The sequence below is a fragment of the Manis pentadactyla genome, chromosome 17, assembly GCF_030020395.1.
Source record: "Manis pentadactyla isolate mManPen7 chromosome 17, mManPen7.hap1, whole genome shotgun sequence".
In the NCBI taxonomy this organism is placed as follows: domain Eukaryota; kingdom Metazoa; phylum Chordata; class Mammalia; order Pholidota; family Manidae; genus Manis; species Manis pentadactyla.
Window position 1 is genome coordinate 52,438,131 of NC_080035.1, and position 27,091 is coordinate 52,465,221.

The following is a 27,091-nucleotide window of genomic DNA, read 5'->3' on the forward strand; positions in this document are numbered from 1 at the left end:
TACACCATTAAACTTAGTACACCATGGAAGGCTCTCTTAACCCAGGCCTCAAGAATAAGGGCAGCACAGAAGAGCCCAACTGGCTATTTTCAGTGAAGGTGGTAGAACAATGAGATGCACCATTGTGGCAAGAAGAGATGCGACACAGGTATCCAAGAACTGCTCAAGGGCATCCCTGGTCTCAAATCCTGCCTGGCCTTGCAGCTGGACTATTCCTCACCCATCAAATCCTAAGAAAGATTAGGAAGGCCAACTCTTCTTTTGTCTAGCCATGAAGAAGAGTAACACTCAGAGAGAGCTTCCTGAACCTTCTTTCTCCCTTGTCTCAGTTATGACTGATGCTGGACAAACAGATGCGGAAAACAGAAAGTCACCAAAAAACATGTATCACTAAGCAAAATCCAGATATTAGAAGACATTAAAAAGGGCATGTTATTTGTATAAAGTTGATTAAGTGGTCAATATGCCCCAGAAACATGGAAAATCACTGGTCAGATGATGTTCCAAAATGATTAGTGAATTGAAATGAAAAATCCTGAGACCTCAATTTCAGGTCTCCCTTAAAACTACGGAATAGTATCAGAGACTAAGCCACCACTTAAGTAATAAGAATTCCCCGTAAGGGGAATACCCATCATTCTACTTCAGATTTAAAATCATTCATTCCACTTCAGAAATTCTTCAGATTCTACTTTACACTACTCCTTCTAATGATCAACTCTAAGGTTCCAACGAGGTAGGTGATTCTCTCCCTTCAGCTGTTCCCAGGAGATTTACAGGCACGATGCAGCCAGGCGAGGGGAGGCTGGTGCCCATCATCCCTCACTCTTCCCTGAGGTGCCCCTCCCCGCCCTCTACCTAAGGCTCTAAACCATGGGGCAATATTCTACTGGGGCCCAAACTGAGAAGACCCTTTGACGGTTGGTATTTGAGGAGATTAAGGTGCTGAAAGAGGACAGGTTAAGGAATCAGCTTTTGGGCCACTGGTAGAAGCAAGAGGTGGTTCTTTTGCTTATATTGACGAGAAGCCCGTCACGGCTTATGTCCAGGACCTCAATGTTTTTCCCTTCAGATTCCTCTCATTGAGCAAAATCACATGCAGTAAGAGTTGTAGGATAATGTATCCATTTGGTTTTCAAAGCACACTCTGGAGGGGTGTCTAACCCAATCTATGAAAAACAATTGCTTTGTTTTAAAAAATAGATCTTTCTTCTTTCAAGAAGGACTCCTAGCACTAGCCCATTGGGGAATGGTGGTTCTGGTGGTTCAGAAGAGGCACAAGGGCCCACATTCAAAGTTCAATCACCTATTTTGTAATCAGGTCTCCCGTCATCTCCTTCACCTTATCCTCTTAAGGAAACTCCTTTAAATGGATGAATCTCTCCAAAGACTGGGGAGCTAAAGTGGATTCTTTGCAGAAAGAAGAGTTGCTCACTCTGACACTCTGAGCCCTGCCCCATGCCTGCAGCTGCTTTGTACTGAGCTTTAAAAGGGACCCCAGATCTCTGTAGGCAGGAAGGAGGTTCTGCTGATTATCACCAAATCATTGCTGATTATCACAGGAAGAAAAAATTAAGTATTCCCCATTGCACTCAGGGTCACCACTTAAATCTCAGTCTATCTAAAGCAATATATTAGGCAATTACTCATGTTTCTTCAGCACTATTATAAGAAAATAGCTTAGTAAATAAGAGTATTTTCTTTGTTAATACATGCCAAATACACATTTCAAAATGTGTAAAATTTCAGTCAAAACTTGTTGAATGCAATGAATGATTTATTAAAACATTAACAACTGAAGCTGTATTTTTCTTTAAAACCAGCAGGCAATTTGTTAACAATGCCTGTTTTAATACGCCAATGTGTTTTATGCATGGTGTTCATTTTGGTTTCTGTTCATTCTACTTTCATCCACTTGCCAAATAAGAAACCATTATTATATTATCTTCAAAAGGTAATAAAAGTGCTCACAGTAGACACATACTGCAAGAGCAGATAAGGGTCGAATTAATTATCATTCTTGATAGATATTATTATTTATAAGTACCCACCTCCAAGCAACAGAGTTAATAAACTAATCTTATAAATAAGTGTTGTAAAAATGTTTGCAGGCAGAACATTTCAGTGTAAAGATTTATGGCAGGACACACAACTTCCGTGTAAATACATACCAAATTTATTAGCCTCAGTTTATTTTTTCTGAAGGCACACAATTTAACCTCATTTAATAAGAGTTAGTTGGCATGGTATAGTTAGGAAAACAAATGCTCTTGTTCAATCTAATATTTTAAATGGAGCATTAGTACCATACCTGCTTTTCATCACAGTTTTGAGTTTACCCGTTTTTTTTATCCTTTGTGCCATCTGCAGTAGTAATCTTCTCCTTTGTTACTAACATAACACAAGTTCATATTAGGTGTGTGACCCAAAAATGGCTCTGAGTTCAAACATTTAGGGTAGGAAACTGATAATCCCTCAACACAACTGCAACACTGAACACTGCAGTCTTACGAGGCCTTTTGTATGCGCTCCAGGAAGACAAGCCTCTCATTTTCCTAAAAAGAAACCCTACCTGCTAACCTACAGATGCTTCAAACGACACAGGACCAAGACAAAAACCAGACAAGTGCTTACAAACCAAGCAGATAAAACACAACGCTTCACTTTACCTGCATTGTTTTGGTCTCAAACCAGGTATCAGCCCTCTCCTAAAATACACCCTCTGGAGTAGTTTCTGCTGCCTCGTCCAGTCTTAAGAGCTACACGTTCACTTCTAATCTGAGGGCCTTACTTCAGGGCAGCCTGGCCCGTTTCAAGAATGAGGGAATCACCTGAAGTCGCTTTAAATCTTGGTTTCTTTCTGTGTGTGTTTTTTTTTTTTAATCCTGTAGCCTCTGAATGAACCAGTCACCATCCATATTCAGAAGAAAAGAACATGTTCACCAACAAAAGAAAAAGAATTTAAGTCGTGTAAAGTCCTCTTTCGATACAAAAGATCAGGAGCTCCAGAGAGAAGTTCCAGGGGCTTTAATGAAGACTTCAGTGTCAGAAACAAAGGGCCGACTGCGTTAGGCTAGGATCCAGTGGTAGTTCTTTTACTAGTAACAGCATACCCATCTCTTCCCTCTGTGTTTTGTTCTCAAAAAGAAAAATTAAAAGACAAAACTAGGTTCTAAAGAAGATGTTATAAAGAGGCATCTCTGGGTAACTTTCTGCAGCCTACTGAAAATAACCCAGGGAAATACCAAAAGAGTGAACTCTTTAAGAAATACCAAGTTTTTGCTTTGATTTTTATATCTATTAAATATAAAAAATGAATCTGTTTAATCATGATAAAGATGACAGCTGTTGATCTGTGCCAACCCTTGGGGTGCAATCATAAATGTTGAATTTGCATGGAGTCACTTTTCAACTGAAAACATTTTCTTCGTGCCAATAGGACAGCAGCCTTAGATGTAGACTCCATCCAAAGAAGTTTTGAAATCTGTTCTTCCAGATCCTTTCAGATAAGCAAGCTACTCCCTGATGGGAATCTCACCTTGGTGTTCTCTTTGGGAAACACACTTAACTATTTCAGGTACTGAGCACAAAAGGAGGCCGTTGTTTTGGCTACCTGTTCTGTGTACAGAAATTACTTAGGAAGCACTTTCATTTTTGGCTTATTCCTGAAATTCTGAATGCAAACTGAGGAATACATTTTTAAAGAATAGAGTGTATATTTCTGAAAGTCCCCCAGAACTGACCCCTGACTGTGTATATGCCACCACGACCTAGCCTCCGTTCCTATACAGGCCCTTGCTGCTGTCACCTGCCCCCCAGGTCTCACCTGCTCATGGCGGGGTCAAGAACGACGGGGTCAAGAGTGACAGGGATGAGCCTGGAAGAGAAAGGCCATCAGGGAAGCTCCCGAACTGCACCCAGGTTCACAGTGAACAGGGAGCCGGGGATCAATGTGGGCCTGGCTCTCTAGACCAGAAACAAAACAGTGCTCCCCTTTGCAGAGTCTGCCCTGAACGTCCTGGGCTTCCTTAATCAGGGTGTTGAGACACAAGCAACTCTGCTTTCTTTTTATTTTGGAGGAAAAGGGAAGAGGGGTGTAATTTTCTTCCCTATTGTTAAGTAACTTGAAGCGACCAGGCCCAAAGACCTCCGCTTCTGTAGCCAGTCAGATACTGTAAGGAGAAAAGGCTCTTGGCTCTAACCAGGTAACATTCTGAGTGTCTTCTGACACTTAACAGCCCATGTCACATAATTGAATAAACCTGTTTCCAAGTGGGTTTTCTTTTAGTGCCCAGTGTGCCTTGAGTTTTTCGGCAAACTTCATGAACAGTTCATTTTTTCAAAACCACCAAACTGTCCAGATGAGGGAAACAGCACCAAGAGAAATGTCTTCCAACTTTGCTCTCTATTCGGTCTCTTCTGTTATAGTTTTTTGGGAATTCTTTTTGAGTGGGCTAGTGGGAAAAAATGGGTAAAATATCTGATGCAATCATTCAGTTCAACATTTATTGAAAAAATACATACAAATTCAGAGTCAGACAGTTCTGAATTCTGATTGTACTGTTTCTTGGTGGTTAATTCAGGGTACATTATTAATCTTCCCTAGCCTGTTTTCTTCCTGGAAAATGGGGCTAATATTGCTGGGTGCTGTGTGAATCCGAGACTCCCTGCATGGTGGGAACATGTTCCAGGAGCCCAGCCAAAAGGGGACAGTGAGAGAAAGTAGTTCTCAAACTGCAGGTGCCACCAAGAGATTATGAAATCAATTCTGTGCCTCATGACCATCTTTTGCCTTTTTTAGGAATTAGCTAGAATGGATATAACAGAAAACAAGAGTGCAGTGCACTATGAGTAATGCCATTTTGTGAAGTATTTGTGTGTGTGTGGATGTGTGCACCATGTGCACACGGACTCATGAAGGACACACAGCTGTTCTGTGCAGTGCACAGCACTGTGTGCAGGTCCCCAGCAGGGCGGTCAGTGCTCAGGATCTAGAACTCAGCATCGCCCTAAATTAAACATGACTCGCTCTGCCACGCACTTGTTAAATGGGGTAAGCTCACAGTGCCTCGGTTCCGAATTGTCAGGTAAGTATAACAATATAACTGTGAGGATGAAATGAGAGATGGTAGGGGAAGAGGCCAAAATGGGTTAAGGATTCCACAAATATTAGGAACTGTTGTTAATACTTGGGTCACTTGCCAGGAACTGCAACAAGAAGGAGAGCGACAGAAATGAGACACAGCGTCAGAGGGGGAGAAGAGAGCTGGGGATGTGGGAAGGGCTGAGAAACGCTGCCAGGGGCCTTCGTGGGGACTGCAAAGTAGCAGTGGGGTGCAGAGAGGTGGCAGGGAGAGAGCCCGGGGGGAAGGGAGCCAGACACAAAAGGAAACAAATGAGATAGTCTCTTTTCTTCTCCGCAGGGAAAACACTAGACAGAACTTCTACACTTTTCGCTGGAAGTCCTATTAGTCTCACTTTCTTGTTTGCTTCACTCTTTAAATTTTTATAAACAATTCAGTTTATGTTAAAAGGAATAAATGTAAGGACAATTGCCAAGGACCACAAAAATATAAACAGAAATTAAAGAGCAAAGTCTTTTCAGGATGTGTTACTATTTTTATTTAAGTAGCAATAATAGCCAAAAGGTCAGGGCCCTGATCCCTAATAGTAGTAGTTACCATTTACTGAGCATTCCCCAGAACCAGGCATTGGGCCACAAATATTTTCTCATCCAGTTAAATCTTCACAACAAATCTGCGAGGCAGGAATTACTAGACCTGGTTTAATGACAAGGAAACTGAAGCTTGGAGGCAGAGTGACTTCATCAAGGTCACACACTCACAGGAAGCAGAGCTGGAATAAAAATGTGGGTCATGTAGATGCTCACGGTCTTTGAGACTCTATCCTGGGTTGCCTCCTGAATGATTTCCTGGGACCCTTGGCAGATTGCATGGTCTTTCCAGACTCTTTAATCAACTAACATTGTGCCTTGGAGACAGAGGCATATAAAGTGAAAAAGTAAAGGTTCTGTGTTTACAATGGTTGGTGATCATTATCTACATGGATACAAAGCTTAGCACTGTTTTGTAAGCACGGTCTCTGGAGTATGTACATAGAGCATGCTCAAAAGTAGGGTGGGAACTCATGGAACAGAACCAAAACCTGGTGATGTCAAGGTATATTTAGTCTTTGCTCAGATGTGCTTCCAAAACATTGCTGGCAGAGCCAAGAATCATCTAATGTTGTTTCTTTATTTATATAGTTCTTTTATGTACACATGCATACAACCATTTCTTATTAAGAAGCATGAAAAGTAATGCAGGACACATTTCTAGATCCTTTTATCCGAGGCTATGAAAGCACTTTAAGGACATGCCCATTATTTCTGCTAACTAATCTCATTTGGCCCATTTCAGAGATGGGTATGACCAAAATATAAAACTAGGGAATTTAAACTTACTTTCTATTGCAGTCACTAAGTCATGAACTTAACAGCCAGAGGGAATCTTTAAATACACAGAATATATGTGCTGCAAATCTCTTCCCACTTTTCCTGAAAGGGATATGTTCTTCTTTTTTTTTATTTTTAAATGGGCAAAAGAGATGAAGGGGATCACAAGGCGACAGATGGTAGCTAGACTTTTTGTAGTGACAGTCTTGTAATGTATATAAATGTCGAATCAGTTTGTTGTACACCTGAAACTAATACAGTTTGTCAATTATTCTTCAATTAAAAAGCAGAAATAAAAACAGAAGCATAGGGATAGAAGAGCTATTAAAAAATTTTTTTTTAATTGTGGCAAAATACAGATAGTATAAAATTTACCACCGTAACCAATTCTAAGTGTAGAGTTCGGTGCTATTCAATACATTCACATTGTTGCGCAGCCATCACCACCATCTACCCACGGAATTCTTTTCATCTTGCAAAGCTGAAACTCTGTACCCATTAAACTACTCCCTTGCCCCTACCTCCCTCCAGCCCCTGGCGACCACCATTCTACTTCCGGTCTCCATGAAATCAACTTCTCTAGGTACCTCACGTAGGTGGAATCATATAATATTTTTTCTTTTGTGACTGGCTTATTTCAACTAACATAATGTTCCCAAGGTTCATCCATGTTGTGGAACATGTCAGAATTTCCTTCCATTTAAAGGCTGCAAAACAGTCCACTATGTCACACTTTTATCCACCTATGGACATCTGGGTTGCTTCCACATTGCGACCACTGTGAATAGCGCTGCTATGAACACGGGTGTACAAATATCTCTTTGAATCCCTACTTTCAATTCTTTGGGGTATATACCCAGAAGTGGAACTTGTGGATCATATGATGTTCCTAATTTTAATTTTTCCAAGAACCTCCATCCTGGTTTCCACAGTGGCTATACCATTTAAGTTCCCATAAGCAATGTGCAAGGGTCCAATTTCTTCACATCCTTACCAACACTTGGTATTTTCTGTTTTAGTGACTGTAGTAACCTAGGGGGTCTGAGGTGGCATCTTGTAGTGGCTCTGAAAGGGATGTCTTAATTTCTAAGTTACTCCAACTATTTTTGAGGTCAGTGGTAAGTAGCAATGGCTCTACTAAGCCATAAAAGTCCATCTTCTCCTTCCCTTCAGGTCCATGTTCTATGTGCTTCCTAATAAATTGGCACTTAAGAGCTCTTTACACATTTACCTGGCTGCTTCTGTTTCATCTCCTTTCTATGTATCTCACCTCAGAGTGCATGGGTGTTCTTCTCAGCTTTCCCTGATAGTCCCATAATTACAGAGCATAGGGGAAAACTCAAATTAAAAAAAACAAAATCAGCCACATCTGGAACTGAATATGTATAAAAGCCAAATAGAGCAGGATGGAAGACATGAGGCCTCATGCCTGCAGGCCTCAGGTCAGTGGGCACAGGGCCTACGTTGCCCCTGGCTATATACCTAAAAGCAATAATTGCTCAATAAATATTTTCTGAATTTTTATGTTGAATGGATAAACCACAAAGAACGACAGGAGTTTCTACTGTGCATATAATCCAATCTCCAGAACATTTCCTGAAAGTTATGCTTCTGTTAATCAGCAGAATAAAAGAAGAGAGAATCAGAGCTCAGGAAGAGGTGGTCTGCTGACATCCATGATCACAGGAGTAGCCGTGTACTGGGTCTGCGTGGGATTCTTCCCACGTGCTGATCTAGTCCCGAGTGGCTCTAGGAGTTGGTACCATTAGCTGTCTTGTAAAGCAGAGAAAACTGAAATGCAGAGAGATGGAATTCCTATCCTGGTCCTGCCCCACCGTCCTGTACTACCTGCACCCTCCCTGGACAAACTCTTTTACTAATAGCTAGATTCTGAAAGTTTCCCCTAGACATCTACACACTCTGTAATTCTTGAAGCCCCCCCCACCCCACATTTCACAGAAGGCCCTCCATGGAAACAATCACCTTGGAAAAGGTAACCTTATTTTCTACAGCAAAATTCCATCATTAAGACACTTCAAATCCATGTTTCCTTATAGGAGCCTCCAGTGCTAAACAAACCATTTCTCATTTTGTTTTCAGAATTATGTAATTATGTCACACCTGAGAAAGTCTGAGTCCAGAATCAATCTGGTAAGGTATTAAATCACACATTCAAAACAAAACAAATGACCAAACCAAACCTGGTATATGATGAAAACACCTCCTGTTAAAATACGCTCTGCTAGGGGAAAAGGAGCAACCTGCTCATTCAATTAAAAAAATTAAACCCAAAGCAACTAAGCCCTTATAAACACAACACTTGAGAACACTCTGACTTGCATACCTGAGGTATGATTGACATTTTCTTCCTTAAATCGTGAAGTCCAATTTCAGTTGTCAAGATCTTATCAATCCAGATTTTACCTTTGGGTTCTGACAATCTGAAAAGGGCCGAGATGAGGGAACTTTTTCCAGCTCCTGTTCTTCCCACAATGCCAACCTGTGGAGAGACCCAAGAGGGATGAAGAAATAACAATATGCAGCGAACCTAGGAGGCACTGGCTGTTGAGGTGAATTAAGAAGTTCTATATCGAACACAGCCTATAAGAGTTCTCAACATTGGCACTGCTGAAATTTTGGGCCAGATTAACTCTTTGCTGTGGGGGACAGTCCTGTGCACTATAGGAGGTTTGCCAGGATCTCTGGGCTGTACCTATCAGATACCAGTAGCACCCCCTAAATGGTGAAAACCAAAAATGTCAGACATTGACAAATGTCCCTTGGGGAGACATTTTCACCTAGTTGAGATCCACTGGTTGTAAGAAGAGTTAAGAATAACACAGTCTACTGGCAGTGAAAAGCTAGGAGTCTCATATGTGGTCAGTAAGATGTCAGCTTTTAAACTAGCTTCATTCCTAGTATTTGGGTATTTTGGACCTTGAGAATTTCTTGCATGATTTTATGGAGATGTCAAGTCAGAAGTGTTATACATAAACAAGTATTCATTTTCTCAGAGTTCTATCTTTTTAGAGGAATTACTCTTTGGTAGAGAAACTAAATCATTTCCGGTTATTAAATATCTGGTTATGTTCTGTCTTAAAAGAAAACATCTTAAAATTTTGAAATGCAGGTCTCAGTGTCTTAAAAGACAGTAGCCAGTAGCCAAAATACACATAATGAGATCAACAACAAACACAAATAACATTTGCTATTTATATGGGGCCTTTCATCTGAGTAGTTCAAAAGGCATTTTACTAACCATTAATACTTAGACAATTGCCCCTTGGGGAAGATACATGTCAAGTATCAGTCTAGTTATTAAAACCAAAGCAGGGAGAAATTAAATGCATGGACAATAATATCAAAGAATCAATATAATGCAGGTAAATGCGGGTCAGGAAAGAAACTATATTGCAAAAACTGGCTGCTAGATATGAATATTTAAACCCTATGCAGACACTGGTCTTTTTAACCAATGAGCTTACCCAACTATAAATTCCTGGTGGGAGCTTCCCAAGAGATGATAGCATCTCTATTTAAGTATCTGGAATCAATGAAGGGCATAATATATGCTTTCAATCACTTGTAAATTAATTCAGTAAATTTTAAAAACTCACAGCTTTGAACACAGTACTACACCTTTCTGAGCACTGATGCTATGCCGGGAACTTTACATACCTCATTTGAATACCTCTAAAGTGTTAAAGCTTAATCTGCAAAACCCACAATGGCATTTCAATTACAGAGCTTAAATGTAAGAAAAGTGGCCTTGGCTAACTTTATCTTTGCAGCCATTATGGTACCTTGTGGTAAGCCCTGATTTGTATTTCACAGAAGGGCCCTTTTCCGCATGTGGGTAGGTCCTGGTACAGACAGACATGGCTCACGTGTGCTTCTGGGTGTTCTCACATGTAAATCAACACACATCAAAGACACAGGCAAGAATGTGTCTCTGAAATGTGTGACTGCTCCTGTGCTCTTAGCTCTCCTGAACCAGGAACGTCTGCAGACTTCTGGTAAAGGGCCGAGATATGATGGGGGCACCAAGGGCCGCGCACACCACAGGACTGTGAGCTCCAAACTCAGGTCAGGATAAAGAGAAAAAGGCAACTCCAAGAAAAGCTGGCTCTAGGGTTCTCTCTGCTGTTCAGTCATTGGAACTATAGCCTGAGCCTTGCACATGTCACCAATGGGTTTTTTTTTTTTAAACCAAAAGCCCACAGAGAATATCACCAGTATCAGTAAGTTTACATTCATAACACCAAACGGACACTTTGAGAGACTCTTGTTTTAACTGCTTTGCAACGGCCTCCTCTTCCCTTTCTGCTTTTCCCAGCTAGGCCAAGGCTGGTCTCAAACGACCACATCCACAATTAGACACTTGCGCCTGGATTCTCCACCTGCATCAGAAATGACTGACACCCAACGCCCCACTCAAAGCAACAGCTTCTTCTGACTTCCCCATGTGAGCCTCGTAACTTCTTTCCTAGGCTTACAAGCTCAAAACACCCCCTCTACTTGCAGCTTTCTCCAATTCCAGCATGGAACCAGGCCCTGAAGATTCTACCTCTGCAATGTTTTAAGACTCAATCCCTCACCTCAGTACAAGGATGCAGCACCTTTCAAAAAACAAAATCATCAAACTCACCCTTTTCTTAATCATCATCAATGCAAATGAACATGAGTGAAAAGTAAATAAATATTAACCATAACCCCAGCACTCTGAAAAAGCCATTCTTATTGATGTGTTTTCTTTCTGGACTTGTGTGTAGGTGTGTATTCTTAGAGACACGATATATTTAAGCAAAGTGGGACTAATAGGAACATATTGCTGTAGTCTGTTTGCATTTACTTTTTCATGAAAATATTTTAATGGCCATGTAATATTACAGTATACGTGATCATTTATTTAACAAACGCCCTATTTGTGGACATTCAGGCTGTCTCCAATATTTTAGTAATATAAATAACTGTGTTAAATATCCTTGAAGCTCAATCTTTGCAAACAACCTTAATTATTTTCTTAAAACCTCAGATGTGGAATCGCTGAGAAACAGGTATGAACATTTTCAAAGGAGGCTGTTAAGTACTGCCAAACTACCCTCCAGAAACATGATACCAATTTCAGCTCCCACCTGTTTCCCTAGACGTTCTCAAATCTGGGTATTATAACTTTGTTTTAATCACCTGTTGGATTTCAAAAAGCGGAATCACTTTCCCCATTACGTCTTGCTAGGAGTACAGAGCGGCTACTGGCTGCCTGCCTCCTGCATCTTCCTGCTACAGCCCAGGCGCACTCACCCCTCAGCTCAAGCTTCTGAAGGACAGCTCTGGGCCTGGCACGCTGCCCCCAGAAGTCTCCTCTACAAGACACTTCTCTTCTGTCCCAACTGACCTCTCCATCCTTAATCTCCACGGGTCAGTTCCTAGGTATTACTAGGAGGCTTAAATGTGAAAAGTTCAGGTTCAATTCCCCGAATGCTCTGCAGGTGCCTGATTCTCCATTCGTTGACTCAAGGTGTCATGCCTTGCCTTATGCTTGCCCCACCCAGAAGGCCTTCCACATGGGCTTCTTCCTGCTCGAATCCTACTCACAGGGCACAAAGTCTGTCTCAAATGCCTAATTCCTTGGAAATGCTCTACCTATCCCCTCACATGGACTTCTCTCACCCCGAACAGATGTTTGACCTTCTCTTTCTAAACTTCCATAAAAACCATGACCTCCTTTTGTCTTACAAAGCAACTGTCCCTGTTTCTTCTACTGGAAGGTGTGTGTTGACAGTGGGACCTGTATTGGATTCATCTTTGTACTATTTGTATTACCTGTGCTGCCCTGTGCAAAATCAGCATTTTGTTGAGAGTTGAGGAGTTAACTCAGGCTGGAGAATTTTATGGAGAATCTATTACCATATTGTTTAGGTATACAATAAGCTGGACAGAGCAGACAGACATGACAGACAGATCCTACAACCATAAATACAATTGCAAAGGCCCAGCCTCATTTTCAGGGAGCAGACAATGCATGCAGTGTAAGGGGTTATGGTCATTACACACCCCACGATAATGATAGTCACTTTGTGCTGGTTTCAGTGCTAGGTGCTTTATATATCTTATCTCATTTAAGTTGTACAACAAACCTAGAGGTTAGGTCCTATTACTTCCATTTTGCAAAAAATATGATGGAGGCTTAGTAAGATTAATTTTTAAAATAACAGAGTCCCTAAGTGTCAGGATGAGACTCAAACCCAAGAATGCCTCTTGTCCATTCTGCTGATGGTCTCCTTCTTACTTAGATGGCTTGGCACCTTGTCAGGTCCCTCTGTCTAGCTAGAAGAGAGAAAGTGAGGAGAGGTATGGTTGTGATTAAGGGAACTGGCCCACACATAGATCCTATCATCAGACATTTAAAGCATGATCTGACTACAGAGAGGACAATGTGCTGGGTGGGACAAGAGAGCTGACATCTCTGAGCAGAGAGGAGCCTGTGGTCAGGTGGGCTAGTTGTCAACAGGAAGAACTGGCATCCACAGCTGGGCTAGGGGACAAACCTGCCATGGGTGGGCACCGAGTACCTGGGAAACAGACCCAAAAGACCTAGTGCCCTGCTTGAGGCAGTAAGACTAGTTTCTGATCCCATCAGGGGGTGAAAGCAACTCCTATATTGCTATACTTGGCTGTCTCTGACTCCAGACCCACCCAGGGCCAAGCCTGTGGGGAAACACCTCTAGCCCCTGCAGGACGGTGTGGGGGAGGGTGGACAGCTGGATGGCAACTGTGATGAAGACAGACAATACTGGAAAGACAAATAAATGCACAAACTTGGACACACAGAATTAAGTTCTAATGTAAATCCATGATTTGCAGACTATAAAAGTAAATACATCTACAGGGTGGAAGGTGGTGTAGAGATTTCTACAGCATCATGCTCACTCAGGAGCTGTGGTGATTCAGGAGCTCAATTTGCAGCTGTCAAAGGACATTTCTTGGAAATCATGGATTATGAGACATCAAAAACTGCCTATGGGAGAGAGACAACTTTCCTGGGGGGAGGAGGAGAGCCTTGTTCAAATGTGACTGTGAGTCAAGAGGTGAGGGTGGGCCTGAGATTCTGCATTTCTAAGAAGCTCCTGGGTGATACAGGTGTCACTGGCCCTGGCATATAGTCTGAATAGCAAGGAATCAGAGAGCTGGCAGGGCAGGTGAGACAATCTGGGAGTGAGCGAGGGGTTTCTAAGAAACTATTATATAAAAAAGAAAATGTAAGAAACTAATATTTTTGCCCATTACAGCAAGGTCTAGTACACATCTGTAAAAATGTATTATCCAAGTAATAGCTCTGAGCAAAAAAAATAAATAAATAACAAACTAAAATCAATCTACCTCTAGAGCTGGAAAATGCTTTAAAATGGCTCAGTACTCTCTAAAATGATCAAATCAACCACAAAATCATCTAAATGAAAAACGCAGCCAGTGTTTAGAATCTCACCGGGAAGCAGAGGGTGCTATTTACCTCATTATGGTTCTTTATTTTTACTTGCTATTTCTTCCATGAATTAGAAACCTGCTTAACACCTACTGTATTTTCCTGTTTACTACAAATTCCAGGGATCTGGACAGTAGACGAAACAGCTGAGAGAGAATGAAGCGCCATTTCTGCCACGTTGGCACTTCCCACATCCTTCGGGCAACAGGCTCTCTCAATTAAGTGCCACACCAAAGGGGTGTCATGGAGTAATGGGGGCTGGGAGAGGTGTCAGGGAGATGGAGCCTGGGCTCTGCACAGGCAGAGTGAAGTCATTTCACGACCACGCTGCCTGGATACGCTCTCTAGTCACGTGAACGGAGCTGAAGGTGATACTGGGAGTGACCAAGGCTCAACTCAAAAGCCAAGTCATTGTAGTTATTACAATTCAGCCTCCACATTCAATTTTCCCACAAACATTTTAGAATCTAAGATAATCCCGTGATCTGGGGGTTTGAAGATTGAAAAATACGAAACTGTTGGGTTTCTAAGTTGCACTACAGAGTTTTTAGATAATTCATATTTTACGGCTCCAAGGAAAATTTAAGACACGTGCAAATTAACAGAACTATGTTTAGAATGTGAAATCTGATGGACACATTGTGAGTAAACAAACACGCCTTCCGGTGTCCGTGGGACAGAATTCCATCAAGGGCTGCGCAGTCAACGCCTGCCTGCCCGGCAGCGCTCACCGCCTTCCCAGCCCACGGTGACACTGCATCTCCTGAGGAGCCGGCTTTTGCCGCGTGGCTTTCCAAAGCGGCTCTCTGGGCGTTTGGGCACTAAGCTAAACACTTACTCTTTCATGTCACAAGGGGATCCCTTATAACTTACACTACTGCCCACTACACGGACCGGTGGTGGAAAGAGAGTTTAAAAGTGCATTTCTTAACACATCTAGGTCATGGGATGTCTACGTTTGGTCACTGGTTGTTTGGTACTTGCGTATTACTCACTCTCCCCGGCCAGCAGACCCGCAAACACCCACCGTGGGCTCTGCAGAATGCCATTTTCTTGGGAGCAAAGATGAAAATAAGATGCTCCCTGACCAGAAGCAGCCTCAAGGTACTGTGAGATGCAGATCTAAAATTAGAAAGCATGCTTCAAGGGCCACCTTTTATCTTTGAATTATGATAAAATACACGTTACATTCTATTGTGGTAACATAAAGAGGCTAAGGGCCAAGGTGGGCTGCACCCGAAGGCCACCATGAGGAGAAGGAGGATTTGAGAAATACTGAGAGGTAAGGATCACAGGAACTAGACATCCGGGGGTTAGTGACAAGGAGCCAGGTTTATTTCCGAGTCTTAGAGTGTGCCAGGACCCGCTAAGCTCCAGCCCGGGGGCCCAGGGCCCACTAACCACCAGAAGGCAGCTCCTGACACAAGGAGAGAAATGCTGGTACCCCCATTCGATGGTCAGTCTCCAGGGCAGATTTACCTCTGATATCATTTGATCTAATCTGCATCCACAGGGGAACAGAGAGGCCCCCTAACTCATTCATGAGGAAGCCAGCACACAGGTGCAGTGTTAAACTGTAGCTGAAACTAACTTAAAAGGGCGCAATGGTTTAAACAAACCTTTTCTCTTGATTTAATAAGTGCAGTCAGATGCTTCAGTACCAGAGGCCCGTCTAAACTATATGCAAAGTTAACGTTATCAAAGACGATCACTCCTTCGTGGGGCCAGGCGGGCGGCGGGCGTTTCTCGTACTCCCAAGCAGCTTCTTTCTCCAGCTCTGTATATTCACTCACCCTTTCTACTGAAATCATCTGCAAGACACAGGAAATCACAGTGGTCAGGATGGGAGGGTCTCATTTATGGATGGTAAGGAATTCTAAATGAAGTGTCCTTCTTTCACACTAGCTGGTTAAAGCTCTCTCAGGTCTTAACATCCCCAAGGACAGAAGAAGGAGTTGGATGATTTACAGACTTGTTCATACTCTTCTAACACTTTCACTGATGGCTACACTTCCTTCAACACTTACAGAATGAGGGAAATGAATGCTAAGATTCTACTTATCTACTTTTCCGCTGAATAAAAAGCAAGAGGATTTTGTCAAAGAAAAGAACACTGTGGCCAACAATCAATAACCTTTTGCTACCAAAGAGCCTCTGTTACAGATGAGCTGAATTGGGTAGTCATTAAATCTCGTTTTAACAATTAGTTACTTTCTTCTTTATTAGAAGAGCAAAATGGAAAGATTTGATTCTCATTGTTTTTCTCTCTTTAGGAGTAGGTGCAAATATTCAAAAAAGGAGATAATTTTCATATTGACTAAGGCTTTCAAGCCCCCATATCTCCTTTGACAAGTACTTTCCAAAAGGAGAGCTTATCTCACCAGAGAGAAGAGACACTGGCAAATTCAGGTGTTTAACATATACGAGAATAAATGCGAAAATGATGGAGCAGGAGAAGGAGGAGATATCTGTTAAACAAACAACCCCAAAATGCTGGATTCTCCTTTTACTAGGAATGAGGAATTACCAACAAAAATAAACAGGCCTCAAAGAAATTAGCTTATATCCTCCCCAGGATTTCAGAACCCACCTCCTACAGAGACATTTATTACATTTGAAGACAGCTTGTGATGAATATAAAACCTGCTGACATAGCATACATATGACAGAGAAAAAGATGTATATATTTTATTTTACATTAACTTTAAACAGATGGAGGAAGGATCTAAAAAACTCTGTCAGCTACAATGTAAAAATAACAGTTTTAATATTTTACATAAGAAGTGCTTTTATGCCATTTAATGGCAAGAGGACTTGAAAAGGCTAAACATGTTAAGATAAACATTACCATATTCTCAACTTCGGTGCTTTGCCTGACGCACCACTGGAACATCCCCATGAGTGTGAGGGCGTAGGACAGGGCCAGGCCAACCTGCCCAGCATCCATAGCTAAATGAGGAGGGAAAAGGGGAATAGAGTCAGTCCCCTTCTTACCAACAAGCCCAGCTCCTTCCGTCACTTTTTGCAAGAAGATTCCTTTATAATATTTAAATACTTTGCATATGATAGCGATAGTTTTACTTTTATGATATTGATTTAGACCATTAACATGATGAAAAGTGAATATAATAAATTCAGAAAGACTACTAAATGAGTTTGTTAATCACAACAGGATCAACATACACTTGACAGTGTCATAAAGGTGAAGAATAAGGCCATTATTTAGACTCTCGTCCTTATGGTTTCAAGGACCATTATGTAATTTCACTTTCTTCATCCAATGCGACCGCAATTGGAAACCACTAAAAACAAGGCAATGGATTCTTAAGAGCCGGTGCTTTTAAATCTAAACTACTACTCTCAATGTTCAATTATTATATTGTAATTCAGTGTTTTTGCTATGGAACTGATAGGGATGGCGAATTCATGCCACACATGCCAACATCATGTGGTGCCCGTGTGGCAGTGAGGATCATATTCTTTCCTGCTGAGACTCTTTTTCAACCAAGTGCACCAGACACATACAACCATGAGAACTGAGTAGCCCTCAAGAGAAAAACAAAGGTCTAAGCTGGACAAAATTCTTACTAGTAAACTTGGTTCTCTCCTCACAGGTGCCAGACACTCAGGAAGTTAGCTGCTATATTTGCATAAGCCTGAAACCATTCAACAAAAGATAACAGGAACTTATCAAGACCCAAAATGACTCCTCTACATGGGCCACCCTGCAGAATCACACCCATATGACACACTGACATAATACAATTCATCAGAACCAAACAATATATAATATTAGACAAGGTGGCAAGGGTTTAATCTAATAACTGTGCAGGCAGCTATAAACTGTGATCATACCACACATAGTTATTCACATCTGTACTTACTTTTTGCCAGAATCAGGGACCCAAAGGCAACAACGATGACAAAGATGGCGCAGATGGCATCCAGACGCACGGCGAACCACCGGGATGTAGTCAAAAACAAGAACCAAGCCTCTGCATTTGTGAACCATAATAAGCGTAAGGAGTAAGTAGAAAAATTGAGTTAACTACTTTGAACAAGGGACAGCATTTTGCTCAGTTTAGCTAAAGATTTTTACACAACGTGGACAGCAGTTGTACACCAAGGAAACTGAAGAATCCAGAAGCTAAGTTTTGACAGAGGACAATGCATGGTACACAGAGAGATCAGGACAGTGGGAAGCATGCTTTGAAAAATTCAACCCTGAGGGCATAAATAGAAATATGATCCTAATAAAGAACATGGAAAAATGGTCCCACCAGTGCATTTGTACACTGTTGGGCCTCAACGGGAAGCTCATCCCTTCACATGGTTGACTGTTCCCAGTTCTCCCACTTCGTTTCCAGCACTTTCCATATTACTACAGGGCCCTGCATAGTACTTATCCCTTAGGAGCCATATCTAAATGACCATCTCACTAAAAGTATCTGCACATGGCTTATAAAATGCCATTTATCTTCAAAATACAGTGAAGACTAGAAAGATGGCCCAGGATTCTATAGACATGGAGGAAATTCTGAAATTTCTACATTAAAAAAAACTTCACTGACTGGTGGTTATCATGGGGGAGGCGGAGGGGGATGTGAGATAAAGGGGCACAAAGATTCTCAATCATAACATAGGTCGGCCCTGGGGATGGTAGCACAGCATGGAGAATATATCCAACAATTCTGTAACATCTGATGGTGACAGTTAGCAACTGTACTTGTTAGGGTGAGGATTTAATAATGTAACTGTTGAATCACTGTATTGTATCCTTAGGACCAATATAAGATTGTATATCAACTGTATTTCATTAAAAAAAACTTCACTGACACAAAGAATAATATTTATCAAGTAGGTGGCAAATCTGATAATGAGGAAACTGATTTCCTGCCACCCTACATGGTCTGAAAAAAGAGTCAGTAAACTACAGGCTGCAGGCCTAGAATGGCCCACCACAGGTTTTTATAAATAAAGTTTTATTGGCACACAGCCACAGCCACTTGCTGATGTATTATCTTTGCCTGTTTTCGTGCTACAACAGCAAAATAGATTTGTTGCAATAGACACAGTATAGTGCACATAGCCTAAAATATTTAGTATTTGGCTCTTTATAAAAAATGTTCACTGATCCCTGCCCTGAAGGGCACAGGGACAGGACAATGAAAGTCAGTCAAGGGAGAAAAGCAGTGAGATGAAAGGAAGAGAATTCAGAGGGATTCTGAGAGGAGGCACGGCCAAGCGGAAGGGGAGCTGGGGGTGGGGGAGGGGAGCAGGGGCTGGCCCGGGGGAGACAGAGAGAGTGGCACGGGCCAGCAAGTCCCTGTGAGAGGCTGGCCAGGCCTCAGAAAGTGGCAAATCCCATCTTTTGAATCAATTTCCAGAAACTTGCAGACCTGAATGCAAATCCTGATGTGAGTCGAACAGTTCCTGGAACCTGTCCTCTGCTTTGCATGCCCGGATGGTCCAGAGTCCCTGAAGAGAAGACGACAGGTGGGAAAATACCGGGCTCCGTGCTGGGGAAGCAGACACACAGCACAAAAAGGGTCAGTGAGGGTGCAGGTGAGGAAGCCACCTGCCGCTGGTGCTCCGTGGTCCCACGATCCACCAAACAGATGCCCAGCACTTCCAAGGGGCTGCCTGGGGGAGAAGGAATGACACTCTCCCTCTGGCTGGAAAGGCCCATCCATATCAGCCCTCAAACTTCTGGTCACACCACGCTTCACTTTAATGACCCAAAATTGAAGGTTTCTCTTTGAACTTTACTTTGACCAAATTCAAATCATAGCCAGGGTTTCTTTGCTAACTCATTCATCAAGGTCTCCTCAAACAAGGCCTCTGTCTGCATTCTTCTAGCTGGGAATTAGTGTTCACTAACTTTTGAGTCAGTAGCATTTTTAAATTTAATCCTCTGTGAGAGTACTCACCACATGTACATGATTAGTTATCTGTGTGTCCACCTCCACCTGAGATGAACTTCCTAAGGGTTGCGATAAAGTCAGTATCTCCCCAAAATGGGAATAGTGCCTAGCGTAGGACTGGTGCATGGGAAGGAAGGGGAAGGGACAGTTTCCATCTCCCTGCCCCTCGTGGCATGTCCCTGTACCTGCTCTGCCCAGCTGCATTTTTGCAAGTCACAGAGAACCTGGGACTTTCACCAGCTGTGTGCCCATAAGACCTGGGCAGCCAAGGTGGCTTTGAATAGTCTTGACTTCAACTCCAGGAACCTGATGGAAGGTTTTATAACTGCTCTCCCACACACTTGCCCTGACGTCTGCAGGTCACTGTGGCATGTGACACCCTTTCAGAACCTGACTGTGGCCTTAGTGGCCATTCTCTTTTGAGTAACCTCTTGCTGGTTTGGGGACTAGTGTCACATGACTGGCCCTTGGTTCCCCTCCATCCCCCCTAAGAGCACGCTGTGTATGAGCACCAGGGACTGGCCCCCACTCATTGGGGAACTGGAGGGCTGCATGCTGCTGGGCAGGGGCGACCCCTTATGGATTTCATTTCCCACCATGAATGAGGAGTAATTAGTCATTGTCGGGGCAAATTGCAAGCCTGTGATCTCTGTCTGGTACAAGTAACAGTCTGTGCTGGATTAGCAGGTAATACTAATTGTCACTTTGTTACCCTGCCTCTCCTGGTGGTGACCTGTTAGCAACAGCTGAGTGTTTAGGGGAAGGTAAGATCACTTATCTTATAGGAGGCTGCAGAGATTTTATACAAAGATGAGGAAAAGAATCAAGGGGAAAAAAACAAACTGATTTTGAGGCCTGACTCCTTAGCCCAGCATCTAAACGCCTGTAGGAGAGTTCAGTCAACAGCAACATGCACGTGGGCGCTGGGTGTGTGTGTGTTGTGTGGGGGGGGTGCTGGGTCACAATGCACAGACACAGAGCCCCCTCTCAAGCTTAGTGTCCACAGCTCCTCGAGCAAGGAAGCAGCAGGCTTCTGCATGTGAGATGCTGGGAAGAGAGAAGCTGGAAGCCCTGGGCTGTAGACCAGCTGACTGCCCACTCAGCTCTGGGGTCTGTCCTGACTGGGGTGTCAGGGCCATTCACCATTAGGGGCCCTTGCCAGTGATAACTGCTTAAGGAAAAAAAAAACCTCAGGCCGAGACATGACCTAACATCGTCCCTTGCATCCACTGCAGGCTGCGGGTTTGGCCACCTAGTTGTGTATATGTCTGATTCTCTCATCCGCATTGTCTCTCTCTTCATTATATCCTTTAACCTGTTTAGCTTCTTTTAACTTTGCACTTTTAAAGACAGCAAGGTGAACATACAGGGATTGAGCTCATGCTCCAAGGAAGAAAGGGGGGAAGTTCTGAACAGGTCTTTTCTGCACACCCCAGCAGGTGTCCCAGCTGCCCCAGAACAGTCAGTCTGGAAATAGAGTGCTCGTGGGACGACTCAGGAGAATTCCAGGCTGTGTGATCATAGCAAGAAAGAGAACTCACTGGAACTGTGCTCTCATTTCCAGAGCAAATGTTGTGACATAAATACAACTTTATCACAGACAATCCTCTGAGAAGGAAGCAGATGTGGCTGTCTACCCAGGGAGGGTGCTGGAATGAAGCTCTGCAGCTTGGGCATCCTCACCTGCTTCCCTCATCGGAAGAGCACAGCTGCAGTTGAGTCTCTCTGGCAGGGTCGACTTTAGACTGGGTATCCCAGCCTTGAATGCCAGGGAACCCAAAGACCACACCACCAACTTCATCTCATACCCAAGAGTTTCAGCAGGAATCAGCACCTGCGAGCGCTATCCTGTTTCTTTCACGTCAAGGCTCTGCTATTACGTCGCCTGATGTAATACTCTTTGTACAAAGACTGAGCTGGCTATCCTGAAGAGGCTTGTTAACACCCCTGGCATTGGTCAGCAGCCACAGGCCAGAGTAACCCTGCATTGCACAAGATGGACAGCCGTACTTTCCACGACCCTGAAGACTCTTTGAGTCACACCCCACAAGGACGGCAAACCTTCCCTGGAAGGGGAGGGCAGGCAACAGCACGCACAGACCCTGGCTGACAGCCCTGCTGCAGGTTATCTTCAGTACTGTGTGAGACCTGCTGCTTGTTCCTACGTTCTTAATTCCCTCATGTTTAAGGCAGTGCCTTTCATAGTGGCCAGCAAGCACTTTACAAGCATCAGCTCAAGTAATCCCTATGAGAACCCCGGAGGGCAGGTATTATATCCTTGGCTATATTAAGGATTAAGAGCACTGCCCAAGATTAAGTAAATTAACCCACTGAAGTGGTAGAGCTCGGGGTCAGACCCAACTCTGTCTTATTCCCAAGACTGTGCTTTTAATCACAGCCATGGCGTCCCAGAGGGAGATAATCAGGGTTGAAGATGCCCACGTATGACTGAATGCATTTTTCTCCAGACTTTGCAGTTGACGGTGAGAAAACTCCACAGTCTTACTCAGCTAACATCCAACAGCCTCACCCATTACTGTAAATCTTATTAATAAGCACCTGAAGTTGAACAAAGTCCCTGGGAATCTGGCATGAGAGCGCCTTAAAACAGCAGAAATGAGGATCTATGGTCTGAAAACACATGGTGCAAGTGCTGACCCTCCCTGGCAATGACCACGGCAGACATGGGTGACAGCTCCCTTACAGACAGTATGTGGATATGCCTTCATAGTCCAGGCATTGCCACACAAAGAGCTGGCTAGAGAAATGCAACCAAATGCCATCCTGGTTTTAGGCACTTCTCTGCGATGGGCTGTTGCTAGGCTCACTTCTGCAAAAATAAAAAAACCATTAAGATCCTCTGCAGATTCGTCATTAAGATGGCTTTAATGTCAGCCTAAGGTTTGCAGTTAGGCAGTACGATCGGAAGATAATCCTCAGGACTTTAGTAGCCTTTCTAAGAAAGGATGAAGTCTTTACACCTTCTAGCCAGACCAACCAGGCATCCCCTTTTTAGCTGATGGTTCCAGCAGTGGCCTCAATAAATACCACCAATTACTGCTTAGAGACGATGGTGGAATTGTTACTTAGGGCACAGACCCACCATGGAGACAGGTAAGAATACAGATCTAATCACCTGCTCACCACATTTGGTTGTCTGGGAGTGTGCTGGAGGGAACATCCTTACACAACTTATGTCAAAGCCTACTGCGGCGCCACACAACCCAGACATCCCTCGGGGGCTGTGCCAACGTCCTCAGGACCTCCAGTCTGACTCTGAGAAAATCCTACATCGCTTCAGGAAAAGGCCTGAGGAGGTCCCCTTGTCTCCAGTTCTACATGGATGGAAGTGGCCCTCGCTCCAGGCAAAAATCTGCACCACGAGTTGCTTCCGAAACAACCCTTCTCTGAATATACCCAAGACCTCCTCTGCAACAAATGACCCCCCTTCATGAGCAGCCTCGAATCACAAAGTGTCAGAGGTCCCATCACCTACACAAGAGACTGCCCGGAGCTCATCACTTCTGCCTTATTCTTTGGCCTTCTCCAGGTCCTATCACTGTGCTAAGTCACGTCAGCAGGATGTCACCCGTATGTGGACTACGCTGCTCTGCCACCCCACCGGAACACCTCACAAAACCAGACCTTCTGGCAGTTTGGCTTATTCTCTTGATGACTGAAAAAATTTTCTTCAGCTGTTGTGTGCAGTAACTATCTACAGTTGAGGTTTCTGATGCAAGTATCTTCTTTCCTCAGACTTGGCTATTTTCCTTGTACCTTATTGGGGTTTTATTTCTTTTCTTTTTTTGTAATATTATACTTCTACTGTCCTTGTGATTTATTAATTATAATGAAACATGTGCATCAACAATGAGATAAGCTGTGAATTATTTCATCCTCTGTGATTATCTGTAGAATAGAATGATCATAAAATGTTTTCTCCATTATTCCAAAAGTAGGAAACTGAACACAGTCAGACTAAATGAACACCGAACCCATCCCTCTCCTGTGTCCTCCTAAGGAAATTACTTTCAGCATCCACTCACACGGACAGCCTAGAGGGAAAAAAACTTCCGGCGATGTGGCATTAAACCAAGTAGTGGTGATAATAAAGATCGAAACTGAAAACAACAATGCTTACGTTTTCAAAACATTTAACAATTGTCAACTTATTTGCCATTTTCTGAGTATGTGAAAGTAATATGTTTTTCAAATGTATCGCTTCTGACACATGAGTATTACTCCCTGACCTCTTTTCCTTTCCTTGCCATTCCTAATAACTTCAGGGGGAGAAGAATTCCAACCACTTTCCTTCCATATTAGTTCCAACATGACTAAATAGTTTATTCCTTTGAATATTTACTGAGTGTCTGCTCTGTGTTAGGAAGTATGTCATGCGGAAGATGAAGGGCTCGTCTTCATGGTGCTCACACTGTACTGAAGCAATATTCCACAGGCATCCTGCACGCCTTCCTGGTGCTCACCTGCAAGCCCCACTGGCCCTTCCCTCAGCTCCAGCCTCCCTAAGGGCCACACTGACACACAGGGGCCGTGACACTCAGGGACCTAACATTAACCTAGAAATTCTTGGAAGACAGAGTCTACACAATTTCAGGGGGCTCCTGAATTACAGCATAACTGCAAGTTAGCGTGCACTGCCATCCCAGCCTGAGAGCTCCAGTACTCACTTGTCGATTCCAGGCGTTTGACATCTCTTGACGTTTTTAAGAAGTACTGCCGAAGAACAAAGAAAAGGATGCCGAGGAGAATCAGAGGTATTACAATCCAGGGAATCACTGCCATGGCCACACCCACCACACCAATCACTTGTAGGAACGTCTGAAACAGAGAGAACAGACCAGAGGCCTCCTTACCAAGAATTCTTTTCAAAAATAGACTTAATAGGTTGTTTTACCAGGGTTAAACTCCTTTCTTCAAAAGCTGTGTTGGAATGGCACGGAATGCTTTCCCACCCAAAGAAATAACAAAATTATAGGTGGTCCTGATGATAGTTACTGTGTCCCTACTATGTGCCAAATACTGTAAGAATGTCTAGGTATTAGCTCTCTTGACACACTCAACAGCCGTATGAGGTAGGTATTAATATTTTCCCTATTTAACAGAGGAGAAAATTTGAGAGTCGGACTTGAATCCCAGACTCTCAGCAGATATTACAAGATAAATGAGCAAGCAGGTATCACGGAGGAATCCGGAGACCCAGATAGACAGGTAAGGAGATAGAAGCAGCCAGTTACAAATGAGGTGGTCAGAAAGGAGGGGGAAATGTAAATGTTTACCTCTGGAAGTGGGAGTTTCTCTTTCTTGGTTCTCTGTCCACAGTTAACATCTACTGACTGCACAGGGTTACCCACTAAATACTTCACAAGTATGATCTCATTTAATCCTTATAAGAGCCCTACTGAGTAACAGTAATATCTCATTCTGCAGATGGAGATAGTGAAGCACAGAGAGAGGAAAAGACTTGGTCAGGACTGCAGAGCATCAGTCATGGAGCCAGGGGTATGTTTCAGCTTGCCCTCAACAGAAGGCCAACTTGTATTATTCAGGAAAATTTTTTTATTTTTTTGAGAGCCTCTTTTTTTCTCTCTCTCTCTCTAAATACCTTATTCAAGGGATTTCAGAGTTCATCAGCATGCCCAATAAAGAACAGACAAGAGAAGAGAGATACAATGAAACACGTTTTTGGTATTTCTTAGATACCTGAGTTTCCATAAGGAAAACAACTTACAATGTCTAAAAGTTTTTAAAAATCTTATCTGGATTTACATTGAAATTTCTATCATTAAGATTAAGTATTTAAATGTCTATTTCAGTGGCTAATGGTGATAACAATATAAGATGCCATTTGTCAGGTGTTTACCACATTCAAGGCACTGTGCTAAGAGTTTTGGGGACCTTTGTTTAATCATCACCTCGTCCCTCGGCATGATTTTATCTTGGCATATGTCTTGGTCTAAAAAGAGCAGCTGAAATAGAAACCCAAGTCACTGGATGACGCTAATTTAAGTATCCATCTTTATCAGGAAGGCATGATCGATCGATCACATGGTGTACCAGCTCAGGCAACAGGAATGCAAATTAACACTTAGTGTCTGCCTGCCGTAAAGGGGTGAGCGGGTGGGGGGGACAGGCGGCTTCACACGGCATGGGCCAAGGCCTCCAAGGTCCACAATCCTAGATGGATACAAGTCCACGACCATCCACAAAGGCACAGAGTACCATGGAAATGCAAGGAAGAACATGAATAGTTTTCAGAGGGCTCTAAGCAGGGACTTGCTGCTGGATTTCAGGCTGGCTTAACAAACACAGGCTGGTGTAAGAAGTGTTCAGGTAGTGGTCAGAGCTGATGGAAATGCTGCCCGAGATGGAGCAGGGCCACCAAGGTGAGCACGCTTGCCTGCGATAGTTGTGTCCTCTCAAGACCAGCCCAGGGCCTTTCCACACCATGCCACCCAGAGCAGTGGGCCTGACTCTGAGGGAAGGTAAGCAGGGTGACGCCGGACAACACACAGGTTGCCATTGCACAGCTCGGCCACATCCGTTTGCTCTGCGGATCTGCACAACCTTCATATGAATGACAAAAGAAGGAGCTGCCATTTCCATTTATAGGTAACCTGAAGCTGGGAGATTAAGGGGTTGTCCTAAACTCGGGAAGCCACTGTGTTGAGGAAAAAGCCAGAAACAATTCATACATGGGAAACCCAAGTGCAACAGCTGCAGGCAGGAGCATGGAGGAAGGAGGAAGCCTCCAGAAACTTCCAGATCTGTGCACAAGAGCTCTGGTGAAACTACGTTATCTTGATGTAGACCCATGTGTTTGTACCATTTCTCTCACTCTCTACTGTGATATCAACACAAAACCTAGAGGGAAGATGCATGGAATTATGAAGGAACAAAGTCCAATCATAAAGGGGAGAAAATAGGACTGTCTGGTCTCTCTCCCTTACACCTACAGCTGAACAATTTCTTACAGCTACTGGATTAGCTGATGCATCCCATCCTGCCATACTAATTAGGAAGGCAAGCTTTTTCCTTCCCCTCATGACTGAAGGGAGTGTCCTTCCAGCTCCTTCTGTAACTGCTCTCAGGTAAAGTCAATAGGCTTGCCATCATTTGTTGTCAGGAGGAAAAGAAATATATGACTGAGATGTCAATTATGAAAAAAAATCAAATGTACACTTTTATTTTTAGCAGACTCACATCATTTGA

General features: G+C 43.2%; 1 protein-coding gene across 3 annotated transcripts in view; it reads right to left on the bottom strand.

The window, feature by feature from the left end:
* Positions 1-27,091, bottom strand: part of ABCC4 (ATP binding cassette subfamily C member 4) — a 239,495-nt gene that overhangs the window by 28,129 nt on the left and 184,275 nt on the right. For 2 of the 3 annotated variants that reach the window (XM_036893689.2, XM_057494606.1), the window contains exons 21-26: positions 24,550-24,700; positions 19,337-19,456; positions 17,822-17,932; positions 16,786-16,886; positions 15,557-15,748; positions 8,799-8,954 (exon numbers count right to left, since the gene is read on the bottom strand). In XM_036893689.2, the coding sequence (XP_036749584.2) occupies positions 8,799-8,954; positions 15,557-15,748; positions 16,786-16,886; positions 17,822-17,932; positions 19,337-19,456; positions 24,550-24,700 (831 nt within the window). Of the gene's footprint in view, positions 1-8,798; positions 8,955-14,964; positions 15,060-15,556; positions 15,749-16,785; positions 16,887-17,821; positions 17,933-19,336; positions 19,457-24,549; positions 24,701-27,091 lie in introns of all 3 variants that reach the window. The other variant, XR_008994591.1, reaches the window with a different exon arrangement.